A 13647-nucleotide genomic window follows, 5' to 3' on the forward strand; every position below is an offset into this window, starting at 1 on the left:
GTGCACCACCACTGCCTGGCCTCTATGGTTGACTAGTGGCTAACTGTGCCCTGTGATCTTCAGGCAAGCTTTATTTGTTAAAGCACAAAAATAACTGCTTCTAGGATGCCCTTTCTGTGGATTCTGGGAATCTGAACTCTGGGCCTTATGCTTGTGTGGCAAATGTTTTATCCTCTAATCTATCTTTCTAGTTCTTATTTTCCTTTATGATCGGCAATAATTTATGGCCATGTTTAAAAAGTTAAGAAACTATAGAATTGTGTAATTATGAATTCCAAGTCACCCTGCTCCCTTGCTTATGCCTTCCACAAATTGTCTTTGTATGTTCATCACAAAGTTTGTCTATGTAAATATAAATACCATGCTGATCTGGAGAGAGTGGAAGTGGGACAAGGTCCTTACTCTTCTAATACCCACTAAATCAAGAATTGATGTAGCCATCGGAATTTGGGCATTATAACACTAGAAAGAAAAGGGTTCCTTCAAAGTGGCTCCAGGGAGTGTAGGTAGAACTCAGTGATAGAGCCCTTGCCCAGGATTCACAAGACCCTACATCAATCCCCAGTGACACACACACACACACACACACACACACACACACACACACACACACACACACACTCATAACAAGTGGAACTATCTGTTAGACTGGATGCTTTTGAAACCATGTACCTTGTTTTAGTCTTTAAAAGGAGGAGATACCATATATCAAAATGACAAGTTATAATCACTCATTCTCATGATTTGGACAAGTTTTTCACTAGTTTTGGCAATTCTATGTTAAAGGACTCACTTGAGCATGGTTCACCGTCAATGCGGTATCCTACTCTTCCAAATCCAGCAACCACATTATTTTGTAAGATTGTATTGGTCCCTCTGTTTATCTGGCATGGGAACAAATAAAACGCTTAGGGTTAGTATTGTATATATTATGCAAGCAATGTAAGTATATTTGACATGTGTGGAAAAATCCTTATTCAGTATTTTGTTTTAATTATGATAACTCATCCCTTTCAAATATATATTACAAATGAAATCACATTGTTTTTCCTTTTGTAGTGCTGGAGGTTGTACTCAATACTTTATATGCTAGTTCTGTAACAATGAGTTAAAACTCTAGTCTCATATTAAGTTCTTAAGTTCTTCATTAAAAAGTGCACCATAGAGGTTTCTTCTTAATTTAGTCATAGATGTGGTTAAATTTTTATAAGGACTAGGCCAAAGTCCAAAACTATAGGAAGAGTTTTTTTTTTGTTACAATTTGTTGTCAATTTAACTGATTCATTAAAAGAAAGATATCTGAAGCCATTACAATCAAGTGCAAGATTCAGTGGTGATATTGATTAGTTTAGTAACATCTGTTCTCATCAAAGACCTGGTTAGTTCAAGTAATAGTAGTTAGCATTCAGTTTTACCATATCAGCTGAGTCAAAATCATGGAAAATGAAAGTGTGGATCACGAAAGTTTTAACTACTTCTCATAGTAGCAACAAAGCAGTAATAAACATAAACAAAAGCAAAAACTCCATCACTCTTTGAAGCATATTAAACAATTAGTTTTAAACTGTGATAACTTTTTTTGAAGTTGTCCTATGGATAACTTTATAGATCTAGAATTGATCTTTGATTGCACTTTAACATCTATAAATAGATAAAAAAAAAAAAAGAATATTTTTTTTTTTTGGTTTTTTCAAGACAGGGTTTCTCTGTGTAGCTTTGCGCCTTTTTCTGGAACTCACTTGGTAGCCCAGGCTGGCCTCGAACTCACAGAGATTCGCCTGGCTCTGCCTCCCGAGTGCTGGGATTAAAGGCGTGCGCCACCACCGCCCGGCATAAAAAAAAAAAAGAATATTTTTACCTCACATATGTATGCTATGTTCCTGCTTTTAGTTTTTTCCTTAAAATAGTTAGTAGGAACACAGCAGCAAAACTCAATCCTTATCCCATTTTACAAAACCAGGCTATTTTAAAACTCATTTCCATTACATTATTAAAGGTAAATAAACTAAAGGGGAAGTTGACTTTTGTCCAAGCCTTCTGTAATTTCCATTTTCCTGTTTGAAGTCTTTCTTACTCTGTACCTAAAATATACTGCAGTAATTGTAAAGAACTTCATGGAAAATAAGGATAAAATGAGTAATCCTTAATAAATATAAGCAATCTTGCATTGAATGTCCACAAGATGCTCAGTCTAATAATAGCAGAGAGGGTCCATAATGGAACTTAAAAATGATGAATAACATTGGAGAAGAAAGACAGAAAGATAATTGTTTAAACTAACAAGCATGAGTAGAAAGCCTGAACACACACCATCATCAATAAGAAACTCAATAGCATCCATAATTCATAATATATTTTTCAAATATCATTCAGCCCTCAATTGGCCATCTACATCACATCACATGTCCCCAAGACTCAGGGAACATGATGCAAGAGGGGCTCAACAGATTGTAAAAGCCAAGGAGGATTGCTGTAAAATAGTGTCTTGTGAAGATGACAGGGCCATTCTACCCATGAACCCACAAAATCTGCACAAGATCAAACTAGTCAACATTCCATACTGGAGAAGATGAGGGCTTATGAGGCTCCACCCCAGCTGAGGAGATATAGACAATTGATGATTGTAATGATTGCTAGAACAGGAAGACTATTTTTTTTTTTCTGAGAGTGTGGTCCCTAATAGGTTGTCCTTGCTCCAGCGGATTGCCAAACACCCACAAGTATAAAGGCAGCACTAATTGGACTTAGTGGGCTATAAAAAAAGATAGGAAAAGGATAGAAAGTTGGGAGAAGGATATGTAGAGAGAGTTCTGGTAAGAGTAGAAGATGGGAGTGATAAAAATAAATTGTAGAGGCCCATGAAATTCTCAAAGAAAAAATAAGTTTTAAGAAAGTTCATCCACTTCTTGAACTAATTTGCTTTAACAGATCATCAATACCTAAGGAGGAAATCCTATTCAATTTTGAGAGTTACAACTTTCACAGAATTGATGTTAATGTTAATGCCCTACCTCAATTGCTGCATGCCAAAGTGTTGAACTCAAGTCTTTTCTGTTCTGGTAGGTTCCTGGCCAAACTGAAAGTGTAACCAAATTTCCCCGTACTCTGTTGGCATCCCCCCATATTCTTATACCTGTATTTTAAAAAGAGAGCAAAAGACTTGTTCATTTAGTAATAAACACTATGTGTAATGTCTTTTATTGTTTCTGCAAAGTTATTTTTATTTTCTAGTTTGAGACTTAGAAAGGGTCCCCTGATCTTTTTGGTAGTGAACTTTATTCTTATAATGGACTTCCTGAATTAGAATCTTCTAGATCAGTGGTTCTCAATTCATGAGTTGCAACCCTGTTGAGGATGAATGATCCTTTCATAGGTGTTGCATATCAGATATTTACATTATGATCCGAGATAGCAAAATTACAGCTATGAAGTAACAATGAAAATAATTTTATGTTGGGGGTCGCCACAACATGAAGAACTGTATTGAAGGGTCGCAGCATTAGGAAGGTTAAGAACCACTGCTCTAGAGACTTGTTAAATTAGTTGACTTATGGGTTTCACTTCAGATTTTAATAAATAAATGTGTATCTTTTGTGTACATTAAGTTTGCAGTATACTTCATATGATAGAAATGAAAGAAACACTCATATTGTGTATAATTTTTAATTAAAGTAACCTTACTTGTGGATAATCTTTATGATTGATATGTGAGGAATATCCTAAAAGTCAAAGTAATTCAGTAGGCTCAGTGGGTCAGTGGGTAAACATGCTTGCCTCAAAGCCTGGCTACCCAAGTTTCATCCCTGGAACCTGTATACTAGTGGAAACAGTCAACAGATTCCTCAAAGTTGACCTCTGACCTCCACATGCATGCTATGGCATGGATGCCCCCTTCCTGTCCACACCATATTCACACTGAATAATTAATACATACATTCAAAATGTATCATAAAGTCATAGTAACTAAATTTTTAGATTATTTTATATTTATAATTTTTTTGCCTGTATGTATGAATGTGCACCACATATATTCCTGGTGCCTGCAGAAATCAGAATAGGGTATCAGATCTCCTGGATTTGGAGTTAGGGATAGTTGTGAGCCACCTTGTTGGTGCTAGGAATCCAACCTGGGTCCTCTTCAAGAGCCACAAATGTTTTTAACTACTGAGGCATCTTTCCAGCCTAACTCACAGTAATTGAAAAGATAAGTGATTCGATAATTCACTTTAGGTTCAGGTCTCTACTGTGTGATAGGACAGTCATAGCCACTGGTGGCTATTTGGATGTAAATTAAATATAACTAAGTAAAATTAAAATATAAATTTATCTCCACAACTGCACTAGCTACAATTCAGAGGCTAATTAGCAACATGTGACTTAGTGATTGTCCTTGGATGGCACAGACAGACCATTTCCACTCTCACAGAAAGATCAACTAAACAAGCTGACTATAGAGAAGCACACACTATGTGAACCAAAATATCATTATATTACCTTCTCCTACTGTAAAGTGGATGATGTTGTCATCTATGTCCAATCCATCTGTCCCAAACACACCAATTGCCGGGGAGAAGCCGTGATGAAATGCACAGCCTCGGACATAAGACAAACCATGTTCTTGAATCTAGGGAATATTTGGAATAGATGAACATTTTTATAATAGAATTCAAATGAATTTAGAGAAAAATTTTAATTAAGTGATTTTTAATAAGCAAGCCTTGATCACATACACATTTTCTTACTTAGAAGAAATGATTTCCCTATAGTCTTTTAATTATGGAAGATTTTCATGTCATGCATTTATGATTAAATAAAGTAAAAAACATATGGCCATCTTAAATGGAGATTAAAATTTTCTCAAGAGCTTTTTCTGTGTGTTCATATTTCTATTATTACCTTTAAAATGCTAATGTGATAAAATTGTTTTATGTAACAATTAAATTGTTAGTGGTGATTTTTAAAAATTAATAGTAACACTTCAGGCAAGAATCATAATCCAGATGTTGATAGGAATGAGTCAGTGAATAGGTCAGAGGTTTCAAATATAAAAAACAAATTTGTAATTAAAATTTGTAATTATTTGTTTATTTACTCTCTCTCTCTCTCTCTCTCTCTCTCTCTCTCTCTCTCTCTCTCTCTCTGTGCATTGTAGCACATGCCTGAAGGTCAGAGGACAGCTTTGAGAGTTGGTTCTCTCCTTCCACCACAAAGGTTCTGGAATTTAACTCAGGTTGTCAGCTCAGTGGAAAGCATTTATACCTGGTGATCAATATCACAGGTTCAAGAGGTTTCAACAGTAAGCACAGAAATATTAGTTTTATTTCCCTTAAGAAATATGCTCTTTCCCATTTCTCTTAACTTTCCAGCCTTCTTAGAACAATTATTCTCCCCTTTTGGCTAGAGACATAGATGTAGATTTTTAATTCTGCTTGTCTTTTGAGAAACTTAAGCAATACTCACTTCACTTAACAGAAAGTTATTCTTTGTCACCAAAAAATAAGCTGGACCTGTGACATGCTCCAGCAGGAAAAAATGCTTTCCATTGAGCTGACAACCTGAGTTCCATCCCAGGACCCACACAGTGGAAAGCGAGAATCGACTCCCACAGCTTTCACTGACCTTCATGCAAGTGGTTACAACATGCACACCATTCAATTTTATGACTTTTTCCTATGGCCTTATTGACCTTAAATAAGCAACTAATGATTGAAGCAAATGTTACTATGTCTATACACATTGATGGGCAGCATGGCCAAGGGAGTTTCCTTATATTAGAAGATACATTTATCTATCTGAAGATCCAGCTATTTAGTCAAGTAAAATTCAAAAATGAACATATTTTAATTTGAACATATACAAAAACTAACTACAAATCTGTCCTAGGTTAAACAATACAGGTAAAGAATATCTGAGTTAAGAAAGAGGCTCTAAAGCTAATTGTTTCTCTACTTCAACTCTGTCAGGGGTTTTTCAATTTTTATAGTTAAGTGCATAAAAATCCAATTGATAGTGAACTATAGAGACTTTGGGTGGGATTGTGTAAGTGCTTGCTTAGGTGACTATGTTAATGTAATGTTTTACTTGCAGGTTTCCTACAATAAAGACTTTTTTATGAAAAAATATATCTCATTTTGAACATATACAAAAATCAAAGCACAAACCTGTCCCAGGTTAAGAAATGTCACAGCATATCTTGGATCTGTGCTATCCCTGAAGCCTTCTTGACCACTGTGATAAAATTCCACATTGCTTATTCTTGCACTTCCTAAGGGAGTATAAGAATAAAAGAAAATTTCCTAAAATGAATAAAACAAAAAATACTGAAAAGCCATATAAAACTACTCAAGTTTTTCATGGAAACTTTATTTTTCTTTGCTCCTTTTCTCTGAATGAAATAATTATTTTCAATCTTTTCCCCAGTGTTTTATTTTCAATTTTCCTTCTTTCCCCATAACATCATAATATTTAAATTATATACATTTAACATGCATCTAAAATATATAGTGACCCTTTAGAATATCACAAACCATTGCAAATTTTTATTTATGTATTATTTATTTATAATCATATCTAAAGGACCAATTTTCTTCTACTTGATGGTAATATTGCCTTGCTAAGAAAGCACATATAAGGCATGGATATAATTTACCTGATGTTTCAATCTTATTGCTATCAAGAGATTTTATTAAGAGAATTCTATTTCAGAGGCTCTTTCAGAATATGTATTGCCAATCATCTGCTGGTCAGTTTGTCATAGTACCACTGAGGTGACAAAAGATAATATTGTAGATCAATAATAAGAGTGGTAACAATCTACAGGAGATTACTCTGTGCCAAGTTCTGAAGCTTCAGGAAGTCCCTGAAACCAACTGGATGCATTGGGTTCCTCTGTCACCAGGCTTATATAACCAGAGTTATCTAAAGAAATGACTGGTTCTTAATTCCAGAAAAAAAAACTATAATAAGTGTTGACTCCATTGGAAAACTGGAAAACGAAGACTAAAAATATTAACTCCTTTGTAAAGGATTTAACCATCAACATTCCTTCATGATAAAGGTCTTGGAGACACCAGGGATACAAGAAACATACCAAAACATAATAAAAGCAATATACAGTAGACTGACAGTCAACATCAAATTAAATGGAGAAAAACTCAAAGCAATTCCACTAAAATCAGGAATGAGACAAAGCTGTCCGATCTCTCCATATCTAGTCAAAATAGTATTTAAGGTCTAACTAGAGCAGTAAAACAACCAAAGGAGATCAAGCAGATACAAATGGGAAAAGAAGAAGTCAAAGTATTGCTATTTGCATATGATATGATAGTATACATATATGACCCTAAAAAATTCTACCAAGGAACTCCTACAGCTTATAAACACCTTCAGTGATGTGGCTGGGTACAAGATTAATTTAAAAAAATCAGTAGCCCTCCTATACACAAATGATGAACAAGCTTAGAAAGAAATCAGGGAAACAACACTTTTCAGAATGGCCATAAATAACATATAATATCTTGGGGTAACTCTAACCAACAAGAGAAAAACCTGTATGACAAGAACTTCAAGTCTTTGAAGAAAAAAATTGGAGAAAATATCAGAAGATGGAGAGATCTCCCATGCTCATGAATCAATAGGATTAACACAATAGAAATGGCCATCTTACCAAATGCAATCTACCTATTCAATGCACTTCCCATCAAAATTCCAAAAAAATTTCCTTACAGACCCTGGAAGAAGAATATTCAACCTCATATGGAAAAACAAAAAAAACCCAGAAGAGCTAAAATAATCCAGAAGAAACTTCCAGAGGTACCACCATCCCTGATTTCAGGCTCTACTACAGAGCTACAGTAATAATAATAAAAAAAGCATGGTATTGGCATAAAAACAAACAGGTGGATCAATGGAACTGAATCAAAGATGCTGATATAAATTCACACACCTATGAACACCTGATATTTGAAAAAACAAAAAAAAGCCAAAATTATACAATGGAAAAAAGAGAGCATCTTTAACAATTGGTGCTGACCTAACTGCATGTTGACGTGAAGAAGAATGCAAATAGACACATATCATCGCACTGCATAAAACTCAAGGCAAAGTGGATCAAATACCTCAACATAAATTCCATTATACTGATCCTGATAGAAGAGAAAGTGGGAAGTAGACTTGAATGCATTGGCACAGGAGACAACTTCCTGAATAGAACACCAGTAGTAGCATAGATACTGAGATCAACAATTCATAAATGGGACGTCATGATACTAAAAACCTTCTGTAAGGCAAAGGACATTGTAAATAAGACAAAATGCCAGCCTATAGAATGGGAAAAGATCTTCACCAACCCCACATCTGACAGAGAGCTGATTTCCAAAATATATAAAGAACTTAAGAAACTAGATATCAAACTACCCAATAATCCAATTAAAAATGGGGTACAGATCTAAACAGATTTTTCAACAGAAGACTCTCAAATGGCTAAGCAATACTTAAAGAAATGTGCAGCATCCTTAGCTCTCAGGAAAATGCAATTCAAAATGACTCTCACATTCCATCTTACACCAGTCAGAATGACTAAAATCAAAAGCATCAATGACAGATTATGCTGGAGAGGATGTGAAGTAAGGGGAACACTCTTCCACTGCTGCTGGTAGTGTAAACTTGTACAGTCACTTTGGAAATCAATATGGTGGTTTCTTAGAAAATTGGGAATCAGTCTACCTCAAGACCCACATATACCACTCTTGAGCATATATCCAAAGGAAGCTCAATCATATTACAAGTATACCTGCTCAACTATGTTCGTAGCAGCATTATTCATAATAGCCAGAACTTGGAAACAACCTTGACGCCCCTCAACTGAAGAATGGATAAGGAAGATATGGTACAGTTACACAATGGAGTATTACCTAGCTGTTAAAAACAATTACATTATGAAATTTGCAGGCAAATGACTGGAATTAAAAAAAAATCATCCTGAGTAAGGTAACCAAAACCCAGAAAGACAAATAAGGTATGTACTCACTCATAAGTGGATATTAGCTGTAAAGTAAAAGATAGCCACACTACAATCCACAAACCTATAGAGACTAGATAACAAAGAGTGCCCAAAGGGGACACAAGGATTTCCCTGGGAAGGGAAAATAGAAGAGATCTCCTGGGTAGACTGGGGGCAGGTGGGAATCGGAACATGAGAGATTGGGTTGAAGGGTGGGTGGAAGGCAGAGCAATGAAAGAGATTTCTCCATAGGGAGTGGCATTTCAGGGTCAGGTAGAAACCTAATGCAAGGGAAACTCACACGAATCTACAAGCATGATCACAGCTAAGACTTCTAGCAATAGTGGATAGCCTGAACTAGCCCTCTCCAGTGATCAGAGTGGTGACTATTCCAATTGTACAGCCTTTGTCCAGTAAAGGATAATAAATAAATAAATAAATAAATAAATAAATAATAAATAAATAAATAAATAAATAAATAAATAAATAAATAAATAAATAAATAAAGATGCAGAAATCCACAGCCAACCACTGGGCTGAGCCTGGGGAGTACTGTTGAGGAGAGGGAGGAAGGAATTTAAGAGCCATGGGGGTCAGGGTCATCACAAGGGAACCCACTGAAGCAACTGCCCTGCTCATGGAAACTCACAGACTATGAACCAATGGCTAGGGATCCTGCATGGAACCAGCCTGGGCCCTCAGTGTATGTGTGATGGTCGTGTGGCTTGGTCCACTTGCTGTACTCCTGGCGGTGGGAGCAGGGCCTGTCCCTAACGCTTTGGCTGGCTTTTAGAAACCTACTCCTAATGCTGGGTTGCTTTGCTCAGCTTTAACACAAGGAGAGGAGCTTAGTCCTACTTCCACTTGATATACCATGCTTTGCTGGCACCCATAGGAGGCCTGCCCCTTTCTGAGCAGAGGTGGAAAAGGGGTGGGTTATGGAGTGGGATAGAGGGAGGTGGGGGAAGGGAATCGGAGGAGGGGGTAAGGAAGGCTGGAGTCAGTATGTAAAATAAATGAGAAATGTTAATTAAAAAAAAGCCATGCATGGTGATTGGGTCTTGATAATTAAAGTGCTGGGGAGAAGAGTCAGGAGGATCTTGGGGTGCACCAGTCAAACTGTCTCACCAAAGGTTCAGAGACTTTGTCTCAAAACATAAAGAGAACAACTGAGGGAGATGCCTGATGTTGAACTCTGGTTTTCATATGCACATGCCTGCATCTGTGCCTGCAACACACATGAGCAAGCATCTGTGCATGCACACACACACACACACACACACACACACACACACACACACACACACACACACACACGGCCATCTTTGATGGATGCAGGAGAATCAATTCAATAGTCAGTATGAGATGGGAATCAGTGATTTTTCCCTGCATTTGCATTTGTAGGAACTCTTCTTCAAGGCTGTGAGGTTTAATGAAGCTTATCAAGAAACGTTTTCTAGATTACAAATGAGGAGGGAATGGCAGAGTTAAAATACTGTCAGAAAAAACTAGATTGGCTAAAACTGGTATGTTAGTGATCACTAGAGGTGATGGAGACATTGGAATTTATTACATTTTTTTTCTCTGTATTTGGTAGATTTGAAGTTTTCCTTAAAACAAATATAAGAGATGTTATGAAATAATTTTTGTTTGGCTTAGAAGCCAGTCTAGCTACCACTTTATGCCATTCCTGGTTTGATCATTTTTACTGTCTATGAAGATGAGGTAAATAGTTAATAATGTTAGGAAATTTACTCAGAGAGCAACACAGACTACATAATCGATTTTAAAGCTTTATTTCTCTGTGTGGTCCTATGAAGAAGCTGGAATTATAAGCACAAGAGATAATGTTATATATTTCACTAAAAAAAAATTGACTGAAATATTACCAACCTTTAAATGTCATCATGTTTCCAGTGAATGAGCCCACCAGGATCCTGGCACCAAAAGAGTCCTTGGACCATTCTGGGTAATCTTCACCAATGATTTTGATGTTCCTACTCAGTATCCCAACATCAGCTGCTAATGTATAGCTCTGGCCAGTTTCAAGGATCTGCTGTCTTTCAGCTGCCAACAGAAAGATGGGTCATTGTCATTGCTAGGAAATAGTTGTTTATTATTTTCTTTATAATTCATAAAGTAAACAACTTTCTAACTTGCCAATTATTGACATAAATGTATAAATTGATTGTATACTCTGTTTCAACAGAGATACGTGGCAAATTGAAATTAAGGTGCTATTATTTATATACTAATGCATCCAAGATACAGCTTCAATGTATATAATAAAATTATTAAAATTAGAAAGTATGGAGTTATTGTTTTCCTCTCTTTTTCCTTTGTTTCTCTAGACAGTTTCATATTTTTGTAAAATCTATAAAGCACAAATGTGAAAAAATCCAGTATTTTTTTTTCTGAGACTGACTTAATTTGCTCAGCGTGTCTGTTTCCAGTTGCATCAGTGTTCCTGAAAACAACATAACTTGATTCTTCTTTATGGTTGAAAAGTTTACCATATATATATGCCATATTTTTTCCTTACCTGTTTTTCTGTGGAGGAATACCTAGACTTGTTCTCGGACTGAATTATTATGAATAGTGAGAAAAGGAACGTAAGATAGTACAGGAGGAATAGACTTAAAGTACATTATATACTTGTATGAAAATATCCTTATATAACACAGTACCATGTACAATGAATACACACTAATGAAAAAAATTGAAAACTAGATAGTTCTTGAGGTTATTTTAAATAAGAGTTACTTTAAAAAATCTTTGAAGACAGTTTGCAATTATATCAAGTTATACATGAAAATATTATTGCAATGCTATTTGAAATATTTGTTTTAATTTTAGTCAATGAGGAAACAGAGTTATACCCTGTTATGCCCTATACCCTGAGAGGAATTGATACTATTTTTCACAGATCCTAGTATTGGGATTGGTCTACTTTCATATGCAATATACATATTGCATATGAACCAGAATTCTATATAAATATGTAATAGTGTATCAAACACAATTTACATATTTTTGTTTTTATTTATTTTATATGTATGGGTGTTTTGCCTACATGTATGTTTGAGTACCACATGCATGTCTCTGTGCACACAAGGGCCAGAAGAGGGTGTTGGATCCCCTGGAACTGGAGTTGTAGATGGTTATGCGTCACTGTGTGGGTGCTGGGAATTGGACTCCAGACTTCTGCAAGAGAAGCCAGTGCTCTTAACTGCTGAGCCATTTCTCCAGCCTCAAGATAAAAGCTTTTAGAATTCCATGGTATTTGAAGAATTACTTGGAAACTTAGAAAAGAAAAAGACAGGGTCTTACTGTACAGAATGTTACATAGTAGGTCTTTGTTGAATATTTGCTGAATAAGTACATGATTGAATAAAAAACACATATAGCAAGGATATTGGAATCCAAGACATAAACAGTAGAATTCACTAATGCCAAAGCCAACTACTCTGGCAAAATGTTTGTTAAGTTTAATCAAAGAATTATAACTATAGGATACATAACTAAAATATGAACATTTCCAGACATTTTAATTACATATGCATTTGATTAAAGAGCAGCCACTTACCAAGGTGAGTGTAGGAAAGGCTATCATTGAGGACAAGAATTTTGTGCCCATGCAGAATTTTCACAATCATTCTGGTCTCTGTCTGGTGTAAATCATAGCTTGTGGTAGTTATCACAATATCTTCTCCCTCCTGAGAAAAATTCAAGTGTCCAATGCACGAGCAATTTTAAAAGTAGGTTTATGTTTCTTACTAACAATCATTAAACAATTCTAAATGTATGTCTTATTAGCCATCAGGGTATGACCAGAAATAATAAAGTATACATTTAAATCTCTAACTTTATTATTAATTCCTGAAAGAATTCTGGGGTATGACCTCCATACATGTACCATGACACAAACACACAACCCTATGCCCACAAATACACACGTGCCATGTCCTCCACCCTCAACCACCCCGCACAGAAACACATACACAATGAACAAATAAAATGTAAAAAAGTTTAAATTATGAGGCTACTACCATTCTCTTGTTTGCTATAGTCATTACTTAAATGTCATCATGTTTCTAAGTTTGTATTCTTTCCAAATGCTTAACATATAACATTAAAATTACAAGTGATAAGGTAACTGAGATAACAGTAACATATATCTAAAATACTTCTACTGTCTCTTTTGCAAGAATTTACAATTTACAAATATTTATAACCAACAGCTTACATATTTTTGTTTTATAACTAATGTACATATGATGCTCTTGATATGGTTTGAAGAACTTTTGATATCATGATTTTTAACCATTATCAGGCCATTCCTTTCAAGCTGACTGTAAGATATACACTTCTCATACTGTTAATTATAGGAAGTAAACAGAGAAGAAACTATTTCAAGTAGACTGATGGTATATTCATCTTATAACATATAATTTGTTTTCTACCTGCCAATCCACAGCATCCATCAGAGAAAGGATTCTTGAGCCTGCCTCTGCAGTTTCTGACAGTTTAGTCTTATATATGGAATGTGGACGTCCATGCAGGTCCAGCTCACCAAACACTCCTGAAAGAAAGAAGCATTCCTCCTTCCCACACATTCCTGAGTTAAGAGCTAGCACAGAGTGAGA

General features: G+C 35.6%; 1 protein-coding gene across 3 annotated transcripts in view; it reads right to left on the reverse strand.

The window, feature by feature from the left end:
* Positions 1-13647, reverse strand: part of Pkhd1l1 (PKHD1 like 1) — a 149068-nt gene that overhangs the window by 32216 nt on the left and 103205 nt on the right. For all 3 annotated transcript variants that reach the window (XM_042264702.2, XM_076555796.1, XM_006978701.4), the window contains 7 exons: positions 13465-13583; positions 12588-12717; positions 10895-11068; positions 6162-6265; positions 4495-4624; positions 3012-3133; positions 794-884 (listed from right to left, as the gene is read on the reverse strand). In XM_042264702.2, the coding sequence (XP_042120636.2) occupies positions 794-884; positions 3012-3133; positions 4495-4624; positions 6162-6265; positions 10895-11068; positions 12588-12717; positions 13465-13583 (870 nt within the window). The remainder of the gene's footprint in view (positions 1-793; positions 885-3011; positions 3134-4494; positions 4625-6161; positions 6266-10894; positions 11069-12587; positions 12718-13464; positions 13584-13647) is intronic.

Source organism: Peromyscus maniculatus, chromosome 20 (genome assembly GCF_049852395.1).
Source record: "Peromyscus maniculatus bairdii isolate BWxNUB_F1_BW_parent chromosome 20, HU_Pman_BW_mat_3.1, whole genome shotgun sequence".
In the NCBI taxonomy this organism is placed as follows: Eukaryota; Metazoa; Chordata; class Mammalia; order Rodentia; family Cricetidae; genus Peromyscus; species Peromyscus maniculatus.